The 24,846-nt window shown below is 42.7% G+C and overlaps 1 protein-coding gene across 3 annotated transcripts in view; it reads left to right on the top strand.

Annotated features, from left to right (window-relative positions):
- Window positions 1-24,846, top strand: part of inpp4b (inositol polyphosphate-4-phosphatase type II B) — a 413,442-nt gene that overhangs the window by 376,703 nt on the left and 11,893 nt on the right. For all 3 annotated transcript variants that reach the window (XM_078210873.1, XM_078210864.1, XM_078210883.1), the window contains exon 19: window positions 2,603-2,757. In XM_078210873.1, the coding sequence (XP_078066999.1) occupies window positions 2,603-2,757 (155 nt within the window). The remainder of the gene's footprint in view (window positions 1-2,602; window positions 2,758-24,846) is intronic.

Raw genomic sequence — 24,846 nt, 5'->3', positions numbered from 1 at the left:
GGGGTAAACACAGTAAGAAGTTTAACAACACCAGGTTGGTGTGGCTTTTGCTACCAAATAAACCTGTTGGACTTTAACCTGGTGTTGTTAAACTTCTTACTGAAGTTACACAAAGCCCTTCTTTATTCACCGTCTTGTTTACATCCATCAGCACTCTCCTAATTGTGCACTTAACAATGAAAGCATTCATCCAAGTTTCATATGATTGACAAACTGATAATGTACATTCAGAAACTGCTAAACAAAGGCACAGCAGACCCAAGTATGAAATGGGATTAAAGGTGAATGATTTAATGTCAAATGCAGTAATTATCTTGAATTCGTTCCTCACCCTAGTGTCAACCCACAGTGCGTTCTCTAAAAGGTTTATTAAGTTAACTACTCCCATGAGGTGCTTCCAGCACTTGCAGTTTTCTTTTCAGCAGTTTACCGGCAGTCTTCCAATGTAAAATATTGCTATCATCATTCAGTGTCAAGCAGAATGGCCTCTGGTTAAGTATTTCCCATTAACTCTAGAAACTAGATTCAGTGCCTTTATGTAGAGATTTTACCTCCAATGCACCCAGCAGCACAGTAGTTGCCATAACTATGTCTGTGATGCCTTATTTCTTTAAATAGAAATCATATTGTTGAAGATGTACTTTCACAAGCTTGCAGCTGCAAGACTATGGGCAGAATTCAAAGTGTCGAATTCGCGTGAAAACTGGAGTAACTCGCACTGGTTTTTTTCAGTGGGACTTCAGACAAGAATCTCCCACACTCTGTGCACTGCAGAGGCCGCCAGCGTGAATATCATTAAATTTCAAGGGGCGGGGCCTATTCCCGCTGGAGAGGCTGAAATCAGCGTGCTGAGCGAGCCACTGCGCATGTACCGATCTATCAATGTCGAGATCGGCGCATGCGCAGTGGCCCCGCACTGACAGCCTCACCAATCGCTGGCCCCCCGACCGCTCCTGGGCCCAGCCCCCCGACCGCTCCTGGGCCCGGCCCCCCGACCGCTCCTGGGCCCGGCCCCCCGACCGCTCCTGGGCCCGGCCCCCCGACCGCTCCTGGGCCCGGCCCCCCGACCGCTCCTGGGCCCGGCCCCCCGACCGCTCCTGGGCCCGGCCCCCCGACCGCTCCTGGGCCCGGCCCCCCGACCGCTCCTGGGCCCGGCCCCCCGACCGCTCCTGGGCACAGCCCCCCTCTCCCCCTCCACAATGACAGTTAACACCCCCTTCATTCAATTCCAACCCCCCCCCCCCCTCCAAGCAGGCTGACCCCCAGCCCACCTGATCACTGGCCTCGCTTCTTCCCTGACCGCTCCCTAGGCAAAGTGGCAGCGAGACCACCCCACCCCACCGATTGCCCAATGGGCATTGGCACTTTGCCCTTTGGGCAGTGACAGGGGGCACAGGCTAACACTGCCAAGGTGCCCATGCCCAGGGGGCACCAGTCTCTGCCGCCCGACCCCTTGGGGGGGGGGGGGGGCGGGCCCGATTGCCCTCCTTTCACTCCAGCAGGGCCCTGGCCACTAGTTCCCCGAAAGTGGGGAGCTAGTGTAATCCCCGCTGGAGTAAAATACTCTGGTGGGGTGGTAAAGGCTAGGGGGCCTGGAGACGTCAGTCCTGGGCCTGCTAATCTCATTTAAATTGTAGGGAAATGATTATTTAAATCATTTCTGCACCTCCCCGCTGATTTCAGGCACAGAGCAGATGCCGCTGAAAATCCGGCGCTGGGAGACACAAGCGGGGCACGAAAACGTGCGCGTAAACCCCGCAAATTCGCCCAGCCCGCTGCGTTAATCCGTTAGACCGCGATTCTGCCATCCTGCCGCCCTGTGTGTCCTATGCCCAAAATGAGTTCCCCTTGCTGGTGATTGTTATTTAATTGTAAAGCGCAAGTTGCATTTTTTCATAGATTTATTATCACCACATAATATGGAGACTGGTGGGAACAGTCACACAAAAGGCAATGAAAGATCCCAACTGTGAAATAACACTATCGGATATGCATTGTACAAATGCTTAACATGGTGAAACACCTCTCTTCTAATAACTTCAATAAAATTAAAATGGATATTGCTTCTACTCAGCTAACAGACAGGGATTTCAGACAAACATATTAAACATTGTATTGCGGTATACCAAAGCATTATTTCATAGTTTCTACACATCCTAAAGTTATATTACAGCTATTCAAAGTATTATCTAGAATATACAGCACAGAAACAGGCCACTTGGCCCTACTGGCCTGTGACGGTGTTTCTATTCCACATGCGCTTCCTCCAAACCCACCTCATCTTACCCTATCTGCATATCTTTCTATTGATTCCTTTCTCCCTAATGGGTTTGTCCAGCTTTGCTTTAAGTGTACCTATGGCTATTTGCTACTCCAGATGTAACCGAGTTCCAGATTTTAATGACACTGAGCAAAGAGATTTCTCCTGTGCACGTTATTGCTATCTTACTTTTACGGCGCCTTGTTTTGGACTGTTGACTCTCCCCCTGCAGCCCACAAGTGGAAATATCTTAATGCAGTAATTAATTTGCCACGTCACAAAGCCCATGAAGGTGTTCAAGGAACAATTCCAGTAATTCAAGTCATTTTGAATCCTGTTTAGATTTGCCGAAGGCTCAATGGAATACGCTTCACAAGTTGTAAAAGTGCCAAAGACAGAACGTCAATGTCGGTGACGCTGGAGCAATGTGTGATTCTTCAAGAAGAACATAGTCTACACCCAGACTATTTTGTCAGAGCACTGGACTGTATGAGGAGGTAGGCATTTCTCAACTACATCCATGAGACTTGTATATCGAGAGGCAGGATAAATGCAGAGCTTTACGATAAATTAAACTTGGACAAAATTGCATCAGTTGATATAGAAAAAGAGAAGTGAAAAATATTGCGTAAAAGCAGAAAGACACAACAAGTTACTGGTTGTACAGATACTTAGAAAACAGCGAGGTTTGCAAAGAATTGAAAGGTTTACTTCTGGATATTCCCCACATAGTCCAATAATTTGGAAGACTTTTGGAGGAAATGGTGTTTCATAATCATTCCCAGTGTAATGTTTGATCATGGACCAAGGCCATTATTAAATGATGTGGAGTTGCTGGTGTTGGACTGGGGTAGGGCACAGTAAGTAGTCTCAACACCCAGGTTAAAGTCCAACAGGCTTATTTGGTAGCACAAGCTTTCAGGACATTGCCCCTTCACCTGATGAAGGGGCAACAGTCCGAAACAGTCTCGTGCTACCAAATAAACCTGTCGGATTTTAACCTGATGTTGTGAGACTACTTACTATTCCTAAATGATTCGGAGAGTTCAGGTACCAGTTCCTGAAACTAAACTGAAAATAAATGGAAGTGAAAGTTGGATGGGGCATACAATGGGAAGTCGATAAACTACCACCGATTTTATGGCCCACCAAAGCTGAATTTTACTATATCCTAGTCCAAAAGCCCTCTAAATAAAGATTCAGGTTTGCAAATAGGATCTTGTTTTTAATGCAAACAATCTCCCGATGAATCAGATTTTACACATAAAGGCACATCTTGCATATCCGCTAATGTTTTGACCATGCATGTAAGTTGGTACCCCCACAGTCGATAGTTCCTGCATCCTAGGTTACACTGCAAATCAAAGGACATGCCTTCGTTTTGAGGCAACAGTGCTTCAGTCTTTTTGAAGATTGGTGAGAGAAGATATTTATTCCTTTGTTACGGATTTTGGATTTAATTGGGGATTTCTCTTGTGTTCTGTGCCAAAAAGTATTGTAAATTATCTGTACAATCAGGCTTTAAAATACACAATACTGCAAGGATCTGAGGAGACTTCATATTGGTTATGTGATTACTTTAGTGAAGTGGAATAAGTAAAGTGATTACAATAATTTTAGCAATGATGCAGAAAAATAACGGTATTATGGGTAAGAAACCAATTTGCTTATTGCCCTTTCACACAAGGAATGAAAATTGTGTGCATTGAAGGAGGGCAACCTAAAGGAAGTTGATGAATGTAAAGGAAAGTCACCAAAAGAAAGGTGAATATGGTTGAATAAAGCTGGTGAGACCATTGATATTAAAGAGGAACAGAATGAGACAGAGTGCGGCAGTCCGGTAAAATCTCTAAACTAATAGAAAAAAAGTCGGATGAATCATCAACTACAATGAAGATGAAATAGTCTTAGAAGAAGCTGGGAGACAGCTTTACTCAGAGGTCATACAATGGCAACTTATTTAAAAGTACTTGCTACAAAGTATAACATTTGTTCCTGGGATGTGAATGTCGCTGACAAGATATTGCCCCTCCATTGTCTTTGATGGTGGTGAGCCACCTTCTTGAACCATTACAGGCCATGTGGTCTAGGTACATCCACGATGCTGTTTGGGAGGGAGTTTCGTTCTGGGTTTTACTCTTGTTCAACCTCTCTGTAATGATTTTAATACAACTGAGTGGATTGCTAGACTATTCCAGAGGGCAGTTAAGTGTCTACCACTTGGAGTCACATGTAAGCCAAGCTGGGTAAAGAGGGCAGATTTCCTCCCCTGAAGTACATGAGTGAACCAGCTAGGTTCTTAGGACAATCCGGTAGTTTCAGTAAAGCTGAAGCGCTTTTAACAACAGTCCAGTAATTTCATGATCATCCCATTTTATTTTAAATTTATTAATTGAATTTAAGTTGGCCTTGTTGGGATCTGATCTGGTGTCTCGAGGGAATGCATTGTGCATTCTAAGGATTCTTCTTTGCAAAAATATTTTGTCTATTCCCCTTATTATATTTCCAATACTGATTCTAAATTTATACCCTTGTCATGATTCATCAACCAGAGGATAATTATACTATTGATCTAGTCAAATTCTCACAGGACTTTGAACACACCTATTAAGTTCACATAACCTGAGTTAACATTTCGGGTCATAGCATTTTCATTTGGACTGTGAAAAGTTAGAAATGTAGTTGTCATCACACCTGCTGACAAGGATTATGCTGTTGTTGTCTGGCGAACCAACCTCTACCTTGTGGTTATGTTTCAGGTTGATGACCTTTCATCTGAAGGTCATACATAGGTTTCTGGTTATAGTATACGCTTGTATTGTAGTAAATCCAGGATTCTACTTCTCGTTTTTACTCTCCCCTGCTTTTATAATCGGTATATTTGCACTTCTAGATCTTTCTGTCCAGAGTGTTACATCATTTAGAGCTGCCATCCCTTATTTGTTCTTTGTCCCAAAGATGTTCACATCTGCATGTTCAACTATATTGAACTTAATTTGTCACACAGCTGCCTACTTATATTAGTATCCTCCGCAGCATCTTTGGAGTCTTGGTACACTCCGTGGTAATCAACAATAGCAATGCTGTAGGGTTGAAAATTCCACTATACTATTCAGTTATATTGGAGTTGCTTATAGGTTTAATTTTAACTCCACCTTCCAGAAGGAGACTGATGGGCAGTGTGGCGGGGGATTTTATGGAGTCAACAAGGATGGGAAATGTGGCGCATGGGATGACTTAATTAGGCAGGTTCAGAAATTCTGATATCCTGACAGTAGATTAAGACACAGTAAGAAGTCTCACAACACCAGGTTAAAGTCCAACAGGTTTATTTGGTAGCAAATATTTGCTACCAAATAAACCTGTTGGACTTTAACCTGGTGTTGTGAGACTTCTTACTGTGCTTACCCCAGTCCAACGCCGGCATCTCCACATCACAAGTAGATTAAGATGCAGGGATAAAGTCAATGGCGTGCTTCCAGCTTCTCAAGCATTACAGTGGCCAGTGACAGGTTCTCACTTGTGATACATTTGCATTCCATAAATATTCATCAGTGTAAAACAGCTGTGAATAAAGTCGGAAAAGTCTCATGGCACTCGGTTCACAATCATAAGAACATAAGAAATAGGACCACTTAAATAATATTCCAATTTACTATTATTTCTTCCAAAGTGGATAACCTCACATTTGCCAACGTTATATTCCATCTGCCAGATCCTCGCCCACTCGCTCAGCCTATCCAAAAACAATCACTTAAAGGTGGCGTGCACCGGTTGCTTTTGTGTGGCTATGAATAAGGTCAGCAGTTTCCTTGTTTAACTCTAAAGTCACAGAGAAGAGGAGAATGGCAGCTTGCATGGAGGCTCAGGGCTGAGAAGGGAAGTCAGTGCTGAGGAGGGGTTATGGAGTGGGGTCGAGAGCATGGAAGAGTGGAAGAAGTTTTGTGTACATGTGCATGCATGGTCTGCTGACCTTCAAGTTCTGCCCTGTCCCACAGAGAGGCTTACCAGTGTATTTAACTCCTTGACTAAGATAGTTTAGACAAATAACAATAATGCGCACACAAAGTGAAACCGATGTAATATGAAATCATGTCAAGTGAAATTTAAATTTGAAAATCCCCCGTGATACCCTAGTGCTCTCAAGTTTCATATTAATGGTAGTGGAATTGGGCAGGTAAGTTGTGGCTGAGATGAAGAGCCTCTCTGTTTGGCTAGGGGGCTTTTTTTCTCATCCAGCCTTGCCTGCTGCATTGTCAGTCTGTGGTGGAATCACCAATGAAAAGCCTCCCCAGTCCATCATGTCTGTGTCCTGCCTGCTACGATTCCCGTGGTGGGTGGGACAGGGAAATTCTGCCCTTTGTCTCTGTTTTTTCCTTAATTTGATTTGATTTATTATCGTCACATGTATTGGGACACAGTGAAATGTATTGTTTTTGCGCGCTATACAGACAAAACCTATCATTCATGGATACATAGGGGAGAAGGAATGGAGAGGGTGCAGAATATAGTGTTACAGTCACAGCTAGGGCATAAAGAAAGATCAGCTTAATATATAGTAGGTCCATTTAAAAGTCTGATAGCAGGGAAGAAGTTGTTTTTGAGTCAGTTGGTACGTGATCTTAGATTTCTGTACTTTCTTCCACCAGGAAAAAGGTATGTCCGGGGTGTGTGAGGTCCTTGATTATGCTGCCTGCTTTTCCAAGGCAGTAGGAAGTGTAGATGGAGACAATGGCTGGGAGGCTGGTTTGCGAGATAGACTGGGTTGGCTCACAAACCTTTACATCTCTCTCTCTTCCGCAAAGGAGAGAAAGCAGATTTATGAGTGTTAAAAATGGATTGTGCGTTGAGGAGGAAAGGACTATTGTTTGTGGAGGGGGACTATGAGAGATGGATGTGAGATGGCACAAAGGTGAGTGAGAGTGTTGCCTGTTCAGAAGAGGGATGTATGGAGTTGCCTGGAGAGAGAGAGGAATGAGTGTAGCTGCAAGGTGTGTTGGTTCTAAGGAATGTTGTGAAGGATGAATGCTGGGAAAGTCAGAGTGTGGTGTTTGGCACACGGAAGCATTATGCCCGCACAACATTTAAGAAACATTTAGATGAAGACATGAAAAGCCATGGCATACAAGACTATGGACCAAGTGCTGGAAAATAGGATTAGAATAGATAGGTGTTTGATGGCTGGCGCAGACACGATGGACTGAAGGGCCTCTTATTGTGCTGTAAAACGCTATGATTATGACTCTATGCCAATCACCTTTCGTACCGTTCCTCAGCTCCTTTATCCTTTTGGTGCACTGTTCCCAGGTGGGGGAGACCACACCCTTGCTGCTGACTTCATTAGCTGCTTCTGGGCATGCCTGCTTGGTTTAAGACGCTTTCCCCATCTTCCCATCTTTGGGAAAAATCACCTCACTGCAGTCCCTCAGACCCCGCAGCAGGAGTTGGGTAAAAGAGTAAGGCAACATAAGAGACCACCCATCCCAGGTCTCCTTTCCATCTCTGTGGTTGCTACAACAACATTCAATTATAAGATTGCATGAACTTGGTTTGTATTTCCTTAAGTATAGAATAATTAGTTGTAAACTAACCATGGGTTTTTAAAATGATGGATAGAAAAAATATGGATAAATTAATTCCTCTGGTGAGGAACTCAGAACAAAGGGGGCACAATCTTAAAACAATGAGCGCGAGCATTCAGGAGTGAAAAATGTCCAGATTAGTTATTCTGACCCTTACCTTCTCTGGTTTGGAAATGTGGAAACAGTATGCTCATGCCATGGCTCAGTTAAAGAGGGATGGCAAACTCTGCTGCAGGTTTCAGCTGGGGCGATCATTTGAGAATTCTGCTCCATGAGTCAAGAAGTGTATGAAAAACACCATCAGCATACGTCATCATCGACAGCTGTCCCTCGATTCGAGGATGACACCTTCTCAGGGTTGAGAGATTCTGCCACTGGTCTTCCTGTTCTGTACAGGCAGATTCTCTACCCACAGATCTTTTGGGCAGGATATCCCATAAGGTATTGAGATATGGAGTGCAGGAGATTCTTCCTTTTCTTTCCTTCTCTGCCACTGCTCTGCCTCATTCTCAAGATGATTGGACTCAGAGTGATGTAGCTTGATGGACAAGTTGCTGCCATTTTGAATGATTCATAACATACTTCTCCAGTTCAATAGTGTCAATGTTGCCATGCTTCAAGGAGAACTCAGCGTGTCTTTGTAGCATTTTCCTTGTGTTCCCCAGAACATTGACCATTCGAGAGTTGAGAACACAGGACCTGGCAGTGGAGACACTTTTTAGCTTTCTGGACATGGTGGCACAGTGGTTAGCACTGCTGCCTCACAGCGCCAGGCACCTGGGTTCAATTCCTGGCTTTGGTCACTGTCTGTGTGGAGTCTGCACGTTCTCCCCGTCTCTGCGTGGGTTTCCTCCAGGTGCTCCAGTTTCCTCCCACAGTCCAAAAGACAGTTTCCTCCCACAGTCCAAAAGAATTGGCCATGCTAAATTCTCCCTCAGTGTACCCGAACACGCCCGGACCGTGGCAACTACGAGATTTTTCACAACTTCATTGCAGTGTTAATGTAAGCCTACTTGTGATGCCAATAAATAAACTTATAAAAAACTTATAAACTTAGTGTCCAGTCCATTGTTGAGTTTGCAGGAGCTTTGCCTGAATGCTTGTGGAGCTGGTTTCAAGGAGGACACTAGCGTTAGTTCAATTACTCTCCCATTGAATCCAGAGAATGCAGAGAAGGCATTGCTGGTGGAATTTCACTAGTGCTCTTATGTGTCACTGATGCACATTGCAGGTCTCACTGCAGTACTGGATTGTGATGACGACATCTCTGTAGACCGGGACTTTTGTTGACTTGTGCAAGTATTTGTTGTCAGTGCTGCAGTTTTTAGATTGCTGAGCTTGCGCTGTTGACTTGGTGTTGGATCCCCTCATCAGGGGTGTCCTTTGAAGAGAGGTTGCTGCAAAGTTATGGGAAGTGCTCAATATATTCCAGAGTCTCTCCTTCAAGATGTATGGAAGGTGGAATATTTGACTGACAGGTCTGGGTTTATGTATACGAACATACAGAACATGTCTGTGTGGAGTTTGCACATTCTCCTCGTGTCTGCGTGGGTTTCCTCCGGGTGCTCCGGTTTCCTCCCACAGTCCAAAGATGTGCGGGTTAGGTTGATTGGCCAGGTTAAAAAAATTGCCCCTTAGAGTCCTGGGATTAGCGGGTAAAATATGTGGGGGTCGGGTCTGGGTGGGATTGTGGTCGGTGCAGACTCGATGGGCCGAATGGCCTCCTTCTGCACTGTAGGGTTTCTATGATATGAACAAACGAATTAGACACAGGAGTAGGCCACTCAGCCTTTCAAGCCTGCTCCGCCATTCAGTAAAATCGTAGTTGATCTGATTGCAACTTCAACCCATATTCCTGCCAACTCCCAATAATCTTTCATCATCATGATAACAAAGAATCTATCTAGCTCAACCTTAAAAATATTCAAAGACTGCTTCCACCGTCTTTGGAGGAAGAAAGTTCCAGAGACTCAGGACTATCTGAGAGAAAAGAAATCTCCTCATCTCGGTCTTAAATAAGCAACCTTTTATTTTTAAGCAGTGACCCCTAGTCCTAGATTTTCCCACAAGAAGAAGCATCCTCTCCATATCTACCCTGTCAGTACCCTTCAGGATCTTAAAGGTTTCAATCAAGTCGCCTTTTGCTCTTTTTGAGTTTTGTTTTGGCAATATTCAGGGACAGGCCAAGTCTCATGTATGTAGCATTGAAGAAATGGAGAGCGGCTTGCAAATCTGGTTCAGAGTGGTATTTCATACTCACACCAGAGAGAACAGTTGATCTTTCATGATGAATCAATAAACAATCAAATGGATGGAAAACAACAAAGCCCCGATGGTATTCCAGCTGAGGTCTTCAAAGCTAGTGGGCCTTTGCTCACATCAAGACTCCATGCACTCATCCTCCGAATTTAGGAGGAAAAAGAATATCATATCACGCAATCAAACATGATGATATGTCTGCAGCTGGTGGGTGAAAGATCTGAAATAGACCCTTCAAAATCTGGAGCAGTTTCAGACAAGGCTGTGTGATAACCCCCTTACTATTTACCATCTGTCTGACAATGGCTAGCCATCAGACATAATCATGGTGGGGACCGTAATTAAAGTAAGAATTTTTACAGAGCCTTGGTCAGATACCATCTGGAGTACTGCTTACAGTTGGCACCACACATTTAAGCAGAATGTATTGGCTTTGGAGGGAATGCATTGCAGATTCAGTGGGTTGGTAATGGGCTCACCGGATTAAATTATAAGGTTGCATAAACTTGCTTGTATTTCCTTGGGTATAGAGATATCAGTGGTAAACTAACCGTGGTGTTTAAAATGGCAGATGGACTTGATAGATGTAGATAAATTAATACCATTGATGCCAAGGAATTCAGAATGAAAGGGCACAATCTTAAGTATGAGCACAGTCATCCAGGAGTGAAATCAGGAAACACTTTTTTCTCTCACAATAGATCTGGGGCAGAACTTTCAACCTTGTATGGGCCTGAATTTTATCCTCAGGGTTTGTCTAAAGTCGGCGCGACCGAAAGAGGATGTAAAACCCACTCTCAACTGAGCTTGTATTGTTAATGTGATATTACACTGGGTGGCCAATTAAGGCCCACTCAGAATGAAACATGTCTGTGTGCTGGCCTCGCGCTGGGTGGGAGTGGGAATGCATCAGGCACGGGTCCAATGGAGATCCAGCAGAGGCTGTTTAAAAACAGTGAAGGCAGCTACCTGAGAGTTGCCCGGAGTTGTGGGGGAGCCTGAGGGAGCTGTTATAATAATTATAATAACTTTCTTGTTGTCCGGCAATGGCATCAGCACCTGGTGGTCATGGAAGGTGGGAGGGAAATCTGCATCCCGATTCTCCAAGGAGTGCCTGGAAGTTCTGGTGGAGGAGGTCTAAAGCCCAGGGGATGGCAGAGAAGGCCACCCATTACAGTTCCAATGCGGCAGGTCCAGAAAATTTCGGTCAACTTTTCAGGTTGATGAGTAGATCAGAAACACATAAATGGAGTTGACCATCAAAGTAGCCATGACCTGGTTGAACGATGGGACAGGTTTGAGAGACTGAATGACCTACTCCTATTCATATGTTTAGTTGTATCTTATTAAAATTTGCACAATAACATATGGCTCTTATTTGTCAATTGTCCAACGACATTGACAAGGGGATCACAACAGATGGTATGTTGCATGTGGAAATAAATATAATCATGGAAAAGGGAGTAACAACTGTACAAATCTTTGTAGAATAGATGTAGAATTTCACAAAAACTGCAGATGTGATTACATGAATTTTCACAGCAGGTAAACGCATATTGATTAATATTCTTGTAATGTGTGTGTTCTTGTGTTTGAATGCAACAGCCTTTCTTTCTCACTGCAGTATAAATAGTTAAATGCCTTTATTTGTTTGAAGGAATTGTGGGAACCCTTCATGAATAAGACTGCATCCCGTGAATTTTGCAAGTGTATGCAGATTGCAGTAAAACCAGTTTAAGTCATTATCAGTGCTCCTGGTCAAAACAAAATTCCTTTGCTCTAGTTTATAAAACTCTAGTTTATAAAACAGCCAGAAAGAATATTTGGCTTCATTTTAGCACAGCTATGCATAGCTGTGCTAAAATGAAGCCAAATATTCTTTCTGGCTGTCAATCAATCTACCCAACTGTAACGGGTGAATGGTTATGTTAATTAGACAATGATAATGTAAGCATGTTAACAAGGTCACATGACCAATCGACAATGTCCAGAGAATAATGTACTTGCTATGACTACTAAATAAAAACAGCTCCGAGACAAACTAAATACTGTTTTCAAGTCACATTGACTTGATGAAGTTTCACTTACTCTGAGGACTAAACAAGTAAAAAGACAAGTCCAAAGCATCAACCTGATTGTAAACTTGCCAAATTTAATTTATTGTGATATATTAGAATAGTTTCAATTTTTTAAAATCTCCATCTTAAACATGAATACAGATTATAGGGGTTGTTTTGGTGCCAATACGTTTGAGCATAGATATCTCTCATAACATTTCACTGAAGTCAATATCTCTATCTTAGGTTGGTTTAACACACTCATTTGGTGTCCTGCAGAATGTAATCTCTGACCTTTCCAGTAACTACACGCCAGTCAGTTTAACTTTGGTGGCGGGGAAATTTCTGGAAACAGTAATTTGGGAAAAAATTAAAAGTCGCATGGACAAATGCAGGTTAATTAAGGAAAGCAGGCTTGGATTTCTTAAGGGAAAATAAGTTTAACTAGCCTGCTGGAGATTTTTGAAGCAGGGAACAGGGAGAGTTGATAAGGGCAGTGTGGCTGATGTGGTATGCATGGACTTTCAAAAGGAGTCTGATACAGTGCTGCCCAACAGGTTTGTGAGAAAAGCTAAAGCTGATCAAATAAAAGGGACAGTAGTAACATTGGTACAGAATTGGCTGAGTGATAGGAAATAGAATAATGGTCAATGGGTGTTTTAGTGCTGGAGGAAGGTTTGTAATAGAATTCCCAGGGGTCAGTGTTGAGACCCTTGCTGTTCCTGATATTTATTAATGAGCTAGACCATGGAGTACAGGACACAATTTCAAAGTTTGTGCATGATGCAAAACTTGGAAGAACTTGGAACTGTGAGGAGAATGGCGTTGAACTTCAAAGGGACCTAGACAGTTGCTGGAATGGGCTGAGAGGTGGCAAATGAAGTTCAGTGCAGAGAAGTGTGAAGTGAGAAATCTCTGTTCCTGAATTATGCACATGAATCGTTGAAGGTAGCAGGACAGGTTGAGAGAGCCATTAATAAAGCATAACATAAAGATTTTATTAATAGGAGCATAAAATACAAGAGCAAGAGTAAAGTCACTAGTTCGGCCTCAGCTAGAGTATTGCATCCAGCTCTGGACATCACATTTTAAGATGGGTGTGAGGGCATTAGCGAAGGTGTAGAAAGAGTCATGAGGATGGTTCCAGGGATGAGGAACTTCAGTTGTGAAGATAGTTTGGAGAATTTAGGACTGTTTTCTTTCGAGGAAAGAGGATCAAGAGGAGATTTGATAAAGGTATTCAAAATCATGAGTCTGGACAGAGTAGATAGGGAGAAACTGTTCCCACTTGTGATAGGATCAAGAATAAGAGGACACAGTTTAAAGTAATTAAGCAAAGAAGCCAAAGTAATAGGAGGAGTAACATTTTTATGCAGTATGTGGTTGGGGTTTGGAATGCACAGCCTGGAGGGTTACTGGAAGAAGGCGGGTACTAGATGGTATCGGGTGAGTTGCTCATTCGAAGAGCTGGTGCAGAAAAAATGGATCAGGTGGCCCACTTCCATGCCGTAACAATTCCATGGTTCTGTGACCATTTGCAGGCCCGATCAGGTATGAGAGAGACAGTTGACAGGTAGTACCAGCTAATGGAATAGCTTACATTCCAGCTGTCCGTAATGCTTGTTTCTCTGGGCTGTAGCATTATATTTACTATTTTGTTTGTTGCTTTCTGTTTTGAGATTGTTGCTTTTGTGCAAAAGGTGACTTGTGGCTTATCATAGCACCAGTGGGTTCAATCTATCAAGCATTTGTTCACCACCACAGTATGTCAGTATGAATCTTTTGCAGCTTCCTGGTTTACAATTGTTCATTCCTGTTGGATGAACATTGCTGCTGAATTTGCATTCGACGCTACCTGATGCTTATTTACAATTCAGCAATTTCTACAGCTGATGTATATAGTGCTACATGAACATCTTCAATTTATTTTGTTACTAATTGTAACAAATGGTTAGTAAGTTTGCAGATGACACCAAGATTGGTGGCATAGTGGACAGTGAAGAAGGTTATCTCGGATTGCAACGGGATCTTGATCAATTGGGCCAGTGGGCTGACAAATGGCAGATGGAGTTTAATTTTGATAAATGCAAGGTGATGCATTTTGGTAGATCGAGCCAGGGCAGAACTTACTCAGTTAATGGTAGGGCGTTGGGGAGAGTTATAGAACAAAGAGATCTAAGAGTACATGTTCATAGCTCCTTGAAAGTGGAGTCACAGGTGGACAGGGTGGTGAAGAAGGCATTCAGCATGCTTGGTTTCATTGGTCAGAATACAGTAATTGGGAAGTCTTGTTGAAGTTGTACAAGACATTGATAAGGCCACACTTGAAATACTGTGCACAGTTCTGGTCACCCTATTATAGAAAGGATATTATTAAACTAGAAAGAGTGCAGAAAAGATTTACTAGGATGCTACCAGGACTTGATGGTTTGAGTTATAAGGAGAGGCTGAACAGACTGGGACTTTTTTTTTCTGGAGCGTAGGAGGTCTATAAAATAATGAGGGGCATAAATCAGCAAGATGGTCAATATCCTTTCCCAAACGTAGGGAAGTCAAATACTAGAGGGCATAGGTTTAAGATGAGAGGGGAGAGATACAAAAGTGCTAGAGGGGCAATTGTTTCACACAGGGTGGTGAGTGTCTGAAACAAGCTGCCAGAGGCAGGTACAATTTTGGATTTTAAAAAGCATTTAGACAGTTACATGGGTAAGAGGGATATGGGCCAAATGCGGGCAATTGGGACTAGCTTAGTTGTTTTTAAGAAAAAAAGGGTGGCAGGGACAAGTTGGGCCGAAGGGCCTGTTTCCATGCTGTAAACCTCTATGACTCTAATTAGACTCTCGTGGAATTGTACAATTGGAGGGCAAGACCAAGGGGTTAAAATTGGAGTTCCGATAATGGAAAATATTTGGGAGATGAGTGAAATAGGCGGCAAGTTCATCTTTGCCTGTTTTGCACTATCAACAAAGTCAAATATCACCCCCTGAGGTTTGTATTTGGATGAAACAAGGGTGCTAGAGGACAGGTATAGCACCGGAGGTTAGAAGAAGTCAGACGAAAAAGGTAGAGTGGGAGCATAGAATAAGATTAGAGACTGGGAACATCATTGTGATTATGTGGGGCACAGCAGGCCAGATTTCTGGAATTGACAGAAACGGTGGTTACCAGGGTCTAAAGCTGCAATCAGTGGGGCATGTGTGGAGAGGAGGGGAAGGAGGTTTTCTAAATTTATTTTCTGTATTTTCTACGTTTACTACATTACAACAGTGAACATACTTCAAAAACTACTTCATTAGGCGTAAAGTCCTTTGAGATGTCTGCATATCATAAAAGGCAGTAAATAAATGCAATCCATCCAGCCAAGCACCCATCTGAGCCATTGTCCCTCATTCACTCCACTCATCTCTCCATTCATTTGCCTCCCTATGTCCTTCCTTCCATCTGTCCCTCCCACTGTCTGGCCCTACCCCACCCCCTCTGCCTGGTCCACTCCCCCCCCACCCCACCCCAACTGTCCAGCAATCCACCTGAAAGCATGGTTTAGTTTAGTGCCTTAAGTGCTTGTAAATAGAGACTGCTGGAACACTGGGATTGTGAGTCAAAATATACCTATTATCAAGAAAAGATTTGGCATCTAGTTTCGTTCTTCACCATCCAGCTTGGGTCCATTTAACACGTGCTTCTTTCCTCCCTTCACCTGTGCTGAATACGCTAACATTTTTTTGACGTTTCATCCTTTTAAATAATTGGCAACATCCACTTCCTGTTACCCTCTCATTCCCATTAATGCTCATCTTTTCTTTGCCTTGAGCAATGCAATCAATTTCTGTATCCTACTCTCCTTTTTTCCATTCATCTGACCCACATCTCTCGATTTACGCAGCCCCAATCACTTGCCACAAGACTGGGTGCTAAAACCCTCAACTAGTTTCCCTTGACCCTGCCAAACTATCTGTTTCCCTTCAAGTGACTTATTTTAAGGGTTATTTTATTTTAAGAGATCAAATTGGAATTATTGAAAATCATTCCTCTTTATCTCTTTTTTTTCCCCCTCATTATCAAATTAAACCTGCCTCACAACTGTCACTGTACTTGAGTGACACGATGGCACAGTGTTAGCACTACTGCCTCACAGTGTCAGGGACCCGGGTTCGATTCCCAGCTTGAGCGTCTGTCTGTGGATTCTGCCCGTTCTCCCCATGTCTGCGTGGGTTTCCTCCGGGTGCTCTGGTTTCCTTCCACAGCCCAACGATGTGCAGGTTAGATGGATTGGCCATGCTAAACTCCCCCTTAGTATCAGAGGGTTAGCGGGGTAAAAATATGTGGAGTTATGGGGATAGGGCTTGGGAGGGATTGTTGTCAGTGCAGGCTCAATGGGCCAAATGGCCTCTTTCTACACTGTAGAGATTTTATTATTTTAGGTGGAGATAATTAACCTGCTTAAATATTCAACTGACATTTAAAAAAAATTAATCTAACGTTAAATGAGGCCAGTGAACTCTTTCACTCTGGTTTTGTTTTTAAAAACATTGAAATATATTTTTGTCGATGCAAGCTGCTGGGACTAGAGCGTTAACAAGTAAAGTGAATTTTTACCAGTACAGTATACTGAATGGTATGGATGTATTGTGGAAAACTAGGAAATTTCAGAGGCAGCTCATGTAGCTATATCTTAGCGAAAATATTATTTATTCACCCGGTTTCTGGGAGAGGCAGAGGCCTTCAAGCAAGAAATTTAAGGAAGGTGTTGAAAGATAATTCAATTAATAAAAGTAATCATGTTATTATTGATCATATTGTAAAATATGTAACTTTTAAAATCTTTGAGTTCTTGATTTTGAATGTGAAAGAAGTGCAGTTACTGAGGAGCAACTGAAAATATGTTTTTATTTTGACTGATTTGTGGAAATCTGCTGGCTTCCATATAGTAGACTAATATCATAATATAGCTGCTATTGTATGTCATACAGTGTGATGTATCTTTAACATCGAAAATAGTGAGCACAACTGCAACTTAGATAGTAACAGATACGCTAGGTTTTTAGAGTGGATTTTGAATAAAATGCATAATCCACACATCAAATTTCATCATAGTGCATTAATTTTACACTCTCCATTCAATTGGCCCTAATTTTGTCCCAGCAATCAACAAAGCATCAATCGCCTATAGAGTTACACAGATTGTATACCGATGATTAATTCTTCAGTATGGAAGTATCATGTGGCAATAAAAACAAGTAATGGCTCTGGCAGTCGTCGACGATAACACCACCAGTAAGTAAACAGAGTCAAACTCTCCAGTGGCTTAATTGATGAAAGAAAAATAACACTCAGTTTGTTATTGAGCATTAGAAACCAGGTCTCTATCCAGTTTTAATCCCCTATCTGTGATAACTTAGCTGGAATGGAAGTTAGTATCTTGCCCAAGCAGTATTTCCTTATCTGTCAACCTAGACAGTTCATATTGGCAGGCTTGTCAACCTTGGGATATCACATTCAAGCCTGAACTTTTCTTGATCTATAGTCCATATACTACTTGATTGACAACCCACATTATGATGCCTTGCATTTGATTCACACTGTCTTGAGCATAAACAGACTAATCATGACTTTTATATTTTCTTAACTCATATGGGTTTTCTTTCATTTTCATTTTCTTAACTCACATGGGCGGCACAGTGGCCCAGTGGTTAGCACTGCTGCCTCACAGCTCCAGGGACCCAGGTTCAATTCTGCCCTCGGGTCACTGTCTGTGTGGAGTTTACACATTCTCTCCATGTCTGCGTGGGTTTCCTCCGGGTGCTCCGGTTTCCTCCCACAATCCAAAGATGTGCGGGTTAGGTGGATTGGCCATGCTAAGTTACCCCTTCGTGTCAGGGGGACTAGCTAGGGTAAATGCACAGGTTGTGGGGATAGGGCCTGGATGGGATTGTAGTCAGTGCAGACCCGATAGGCCGACTGGCCTCCTTCTGCACTGTAAGGATTCTATGATATGCAGTCAAAATAGCCTTCTTTGCTGCATCATATTAGAATCATAGAATCCCTACAGTGCAGAAGGAGGCCATTCGGCCCATTGTGTCTGCACCAACTCTTTGACAGAGTGTCTTGCCCAGGCTCTTTCCCGCGCCCTATCCTCGTAATCCCGCACAATTTAACATGGCTAACCCATCTGACCTACACACCTTAGGACACTAAGGGGCAATTTAGCACGGCCAATCCACCTAAGGTGCCCATCTTTGGACTGTGGAAGGAAACCTGAGAACCCGGAGGAAACTCACACACACACGTGGGAAGAATGTCCAAACTCCACACAGACAGGTACCCAAGGGCGGAATTGAACCTGGATCCCTGTTGCTGTGAGGCAGCAGTGCGAACCACTGTGCCACCGTGCCTCCCCTAATTAACTAATTATCTAATCATAATTTCTATGATTTCTATGATCTCTGATAAGCTGTTCAAACTTGCACTTTTTAGCATTCTGTTCAGTATTGTTGCACGGGAGACCTTTAAGAATAGTGTGTGTGCCTTTAAGAATAGTGTGTGTGTCCCATTCCCCAGCTGTGAAATATTTGGGAGTAACTTTGATAGGTTCCTGTCAAAAATCTGGCATTCCCGTTCTGGCTAGCTCCATTTCACAGAAAGGCATCTCCTACTACTCTGCAATTTTCATGGAGCCTGGCCAGGTTTTTGAAGTGTTCTGTTTCACGACCCCTTCAAGGAGATGTGAAGCCTAGTCTACATGAGGAGTCCTTCCAAAAGTTAAGTTCAAAATGTCCCCCTAATGACCCCTGTGCCAAGTTGTGTCCTCCCACCAACCCCCGATGCCCCATCATGCCACTATGTCAAGCTCTGCTCTTCCACCAACCCACTATGGCCCCCTTTCCCCATTCCAGCTCTGGAGAGCGGGTTTTCTTATATTTCAGTTGCTGTCTGTGCTCTCAGCTGCACGTACATAATGAGGCTTGAAGGTAATGGGAGTCGGGGGAAAACTTTCCATTGGGTGGAGTCATATTTAGTACAAAGGAAGATGTTGTGGTTGTTGGAGGCTAATCATCACTGCGGAAGTTCCTAAGCTTATCATCAGCTGCTTCATCAATGACCTTGTGCGTATCAGAAGGCCAAAGTGGGGATGTTTGCTAATGATTGCTCAGTGTTAAGTACCATTTGTAACTTCTCAGATGCTGAAAAGATACATGTCCCATTCAGCAAGAGCTGGACAACATTCGAGCTTGGACTGATGAGTGGCAAGTAACATGTACATCACACAAATGCCAAACGATGACCATTTCCAACAAGAGAGAATTTAATCATCTTTCCTGGACATTTAATGGCATTAACATCAAGCTAGCTGGCTGCACTGTTTAGCTTTAGCTCAAAGTACAGAATGTATGATTTGTGCCAATATATTTATTTCCATGAATTGAGATAGCCAAGGCAGTCTTGAGACAGGAAATCAGACAGCAGAGTTCAGAATGGCTGGTTATATCCTAAATGTTAATCAATTTTTAAACATTTCCTCATCTTTAGCTGCATACACATCTTCAAGCCATTTATAAATCAAAGTTACAAACCTTAGTCATATGATATTAAACCAAATCCAAACTCTAATTATATTTGTATACGTAAGTAGCACAATTTATAAGGTATATAGAGAAGTTGTTTACTGGTGGCCAAAACCAGAGCCGGGGCCATAAATGTAAAAAGTAACCAATAAATCCAATAGGGAATTTGGGTGAAATTTCTTTACCCAAAGAATGGTGAGAATGTGGAACACGCTATCAAAAGGAATGGTTGAGGTGACTAACATAGATGCAGTTAATAGGGAGCTAGATAAATACATGCAGGAGAAAGGAATAGTAGGATATGTTAATGAGGTTAGATGATGAAGAATGGGAGCAGACTTGTGTGGAGCATAAACGCTAGTAAGGGCCAATTTGGTTATGTGGCCTGTATAGTACAAGGGTCTGGCACATATAGGGTTAATGTGGGTCTGAGTACAGTACTGCCCACACTAATGTGAGGGAGCACATGACCTGCACCCAGGGTCAGGCTAGTATTGGACAGAGACGTGTGTTCTAGCAAGCATGGAGCCAGTTCCCAGCTAGTACCCTTTACTGGATATTTGTAAATAGTTCCACAGATCAATAAAGGCTTACAGTTAACCTAAGTATGGGTACAAAGACATTTATGGCACCCAATTGGTTTAGCTATTTTCTGCCTGCCAAAACTGTCCACTACTCCAGGATCATCCTTGAAACTGAAGATAACTGCAAGCTTCTCTTTAAGCATCTTCATAAAGTCCTCTGCCCAGTTCTGCAACCCTTATCACCAGCAACAATGTGAGGAGCTCATGGACATCTTTGTTATAAATGTTGAGACCATTTGTTTAACTTACTCTGCCACATTGCCTTGCCCAAAAACTGACCTCTCACCTTTCTCTAGTTCTTTCCTGTCACCCCTTTCTCCTTTTCGAGCTCATCTTGTCCATCGGACAATTCTTGCTTTCTTCAGTCTATTCTCACTAAACTTCTGATCGCATTGCTTCCCTTCCTGGCTGCCATGTTAGTTGATATTGTGAATTGTTCCCTGTTCCCTGGTCTCAATCACCTCCACCATTTCAAATACGTCATCTTCAAACTTTTTAGAACAAAAAATACCCTTCTCGCCTTGTAAACCACCATCCCATCACCAATATCCCTTTGCTCTCCAAAGCCTTTGAATGTGTTGTCACCTCCCAATCCACAACTCCAAGTTTGAACCTCTTAAATCCGGTTTCTGCTCCTATCACAGCATTGGAACAATCCTGATCAAGATTACAAATAACAGTCTCTAACTGTGACTGTGCTGCACTGTCTCTCATCTTGGTTGACCATATTATCCTCTTAACACCTCTCCCCCTGATTGCAGTCATTTTCTATGGTTTCTCCTCTTCCCATCCTCCACACTGTTACCTCTCACGGCCCCTCCTGTGTTAACAGACGGTTTGTCTGACATCCTGTATACATTGAAATTTCCTCCAGTTAAATATTGGGAAGATCAAAGTCATCATCCTAAGTCACAAACTTTATTCCCTCACCACCAGTTCCATCCCCTTCTGCCTCACGCTGAAACAGACTGTTTTCATTTTTGGTGTAGTATTGAACCCTGAGCTAAGCCCTAGCCCTATATTTTCTCCATCAAAAAGATCACTTGTTTCCACCTAAAAAGACAGAAAAAAAAGGTTTGCATTTATATATGCTTTTCAGGCTGCAGGACGTAGCAAGCACTGTGCAATCAATAAGCTATTGTAACATAGGAATCGTGGCAGCCAATTTACACGCAGAGAGCTCCCACAAACAGCAATGTAATAATGATCAAAGGTTGGTCAAGTGTGATGTGGATGGCGAGATAAATATTTCCAATGACACCAGGGATAACTCCCCTACTCTTCTTCAAAATAGTGCCATGAAATCTTTTTTGCCCACCTGAAAGGGTGGTTGGCACCTTGATTTACCATATCTTCCCAAAGATGGCACCACTGACAGAGCAGCACTCACTCATTGCTGTACTGGAATGTCAGCCCAGGTTTTAATGCTCCTCTATTGGAGTGGAACTTGAACCTATAAACCAGTGGTTCCCAAACTTTTTTCACTGGGCCGCACTTTCGGAATAAAAATTTGCTTGCGCCACTCCGAATTCTTTATTGATAAGAAATACATTCAAAAACAAAAAAAAACAACTCCTAGCAGTGCTTCATTCATAACATAGAACACAACTACTTTATAATATGATCATGGGACATCCAGAAAGTATAAAACAATGCTTGTTTAAACCATGTTTAAATGTTTCTTTGATTGATTGTGCTTGAATCTTCCCGCCACACTTGCCATCCTCTCTCGCCGCACCAGTGTGGCGGAACCACTGCTATAAACCACCTGATTCAGAGATGAAAGTGGTATTAAATGAGCCACAGCTGAACCCTCTGCAATATCGCCAGTCTCCACTCCTACCTCAGTTCATCTTCTGCTGAAATCCTGGGGTGGGGTGATCTTTTACCAGAATTTGGTAGAGTGTTGGTTCTGGCAAGAAAAACAGCATGTTTCTCTCCAGAGAAACAGGCAAGTTATCTCTCCAGATCTGTCAAAAAACCGGACGGTATGTTTCATGCTGTGATGTTGGTGGTGGTGGTGTGGGGGGAACCTGATTACGTCATTGGCAATGGGTAGCAAAAATCGGAAATCTCGATGTCACCGGTAAGTTTGCGATTTCCAGCTTTCGCTGGATCTTGTGACCCCGTAGACGGTGAGAGTGGGTTTAAGATCCTGCCACCCCCTCTCCCCACCTCATCCATACTTTTGTTGCCTCTATTCTTGCTTATCTAATGCTCACCTGGTCAGAGTCCCATCTTCTAAAATCTATAAACATGCAATTATCCAAAAACTCAGCTGTTTATATCCTGATTTGCACATTGCTCCAATCACCCCATTATTCTTTGTTTGATGACCGCTCTTGGCTCCCGGTACACAGGTGCCTCAATTTAAAAATTCTTATCCTCATGCTTAAATGCCTCACGAATCCGGATCCATGTTTGAGCCTCCAGCACTATAACCTTTCAGAAACTCTCTGTTCTTTCAACTCTGACCTCTTGTTCAACTCCCACCACCTACATTTGACTATTGACCTTCAGCCATTTTGGCTGGAACTTCTGGAATTCCTTCCCTTAATTCTCTTGACTTCTCTGTCCTTGTTTGTGGGGGAACAGGTATCAGGAGTTGAATTAACTACTCCTGTTCCTAGGTAAGGAATTATAAGGGTTGCAATCCTCTCTGCTCTCTTGTATTTCTTGATTAGAATACGTTAGTTAATGTTAGCAGTGCATCACTGAATTGCCTAAGTGGCAATTTTGAAATTAATTTTAGTAACATATCGACCCTTCCTGTGCTGAAATTTTAAATCAAGCTGTCAAATTAATTCTGAATAAAGTTATGAAACTTTCATTCCATCTGGCTAATCAGGATTCAAACTCCGGCAGTAGATTTGGAGGAACATTGAAATATTTTAACAATTATTGTGAAGTATGGCAGTTTTCTTTGAAAATATGAAAGGGCCCAGCTGGTTTCATGAACAATTAAATTTTCCATATACCAAAGGACAGCTGCAATAGCTTATGCGTTTAGACTGGTCGTTCTGTGTGTTTGTGCTCTTGTCGTGAAGTGTTGATTCGGGCAATATATTCAATAAATTTGTACATGCGCTTGCCATAATCTTCTGGCTATTGATATTAATAGAGACCTACCCATATATACCAACATTTTGGGAACCATGCCATTTTAGCAACACTAGCAGACATTGCATAGTGACTGAATGTTTGGGTGGTCTCAAAAGGTGTTTGATGAAGTACCATATGTTGGATGTTTTAGCAAAATAATAAAGGTCCATATTGTTCAGGGGCAGATCCAGAGTGGAGAAAAGATTTTCCAAGAGACACAAACTAGAGAGTAACTGTGAACAGTTGTTTTTCTGACTGGAGGACTGTTTGTTGTAGAGTGTTGGCTACAGTTCGGTATATCTGAAGAAGTCTTCATAGTATTACGTAGGTTAACTTTATGTATTTGTTAAATCTGAGAACTATATACAAATATATAGTAAAAGAGTACAAGCTAGGAGCATTCTCCATGCTTGCTGATAAACGTGTCTCTGTCCAACATTCGACTGACACTGGGTGAAGGTCATGTGTTCTCTAACATCACTGAGTGGGCGATACTGTACTTAGTGCCATATTAACCGTACATGTGCCAGACCCTTATACTTCACTGCCCTCAATGTCTTCATCTAATGTATTTTAAGTGACTATAGTTTACCTGATGCCTTGCATTGTTATTACTATCATATATTTACATTACCATTACTCCGTTATTACACCATCTCCCCTTTCAGCTCCTTGAATTCAAAGTTTCAGGTAGTCTGGTGGTCCTATCACCCTTCCATATCTCGTTCACACTGCTGTCAGAGGGGTGGTCGGCTCTGTCGCTGTTGGTTGCTCTTGTAGTTTTGGAGGTGGTTCTAGCATCTGGACATGTTTTCATCCTTTTCTTCCATTCCTTCATGTTGAACTGTGCTTGATCAGTTTGGTTGTTGCACTGACCAGTGGTTACTATCCTAGCTCGTTTCTTGAGAGTGGGCACACATTGTCCTTGCCGCCTTTTTTCCTTCTTCCATTGTCATGACATATGTGGAAGTTTACATTTCAGAAATTGAATCCTTGCTCCCATGTGTCACAACTTTACCCAAATTTTGAGTACATCTTTACAGAAAATGTCTTCCAAGGTGGCTCCGCAGTAACCATTTTGTTTTCTCTCCTCATTCTTCTTCCCACACTGATTAGGTTTCAGCGGGCTCCCGTGGCACCCATTGGAGCTGTTTTTCTTTTAAACCTATTCTCTCTGCAGGCAACCTTTAAAACAAGATGCCTGGGCCATCAAGTGGATCTCTAAAGCAGAGAAAATTTACTGGAAGGTTATTTTTTTAGTCTTCCAATGTAAACCTTTTTTTTATCGTTCAGCTGAGTTCAGCCCCACGTGCTGTGGTGCCGGCTGTGGGCCCATTGGTGCAGCTTTCTAAATTTCAAGATGGTGTCGTCGTCCACTTGGAGACAAAGGAGTTTCTCATGCTTGCCTGTTTGGGCATCTCTACTACGATGCAGATTGTG

Source organism: Mustelus asterias, chromosome 1 (assembly GCF_964213995.1).
Source record: "Mustelus asterias chromosome 1, sMusAst1.hap1.1, whole genome shotgun sequence".
Lineage (NCBI taxonomy): Eukaryota > Metazoa > Chordata > Chondrichthyes > Carcharhiniformes > Triakidae > Mustelus > Mustelus asterias.
The sequence above is the reverse complement of the archived record's forward strand: the minus strand, read 5'-3'. Positions and strand labels throughout refer to the sequence as shown.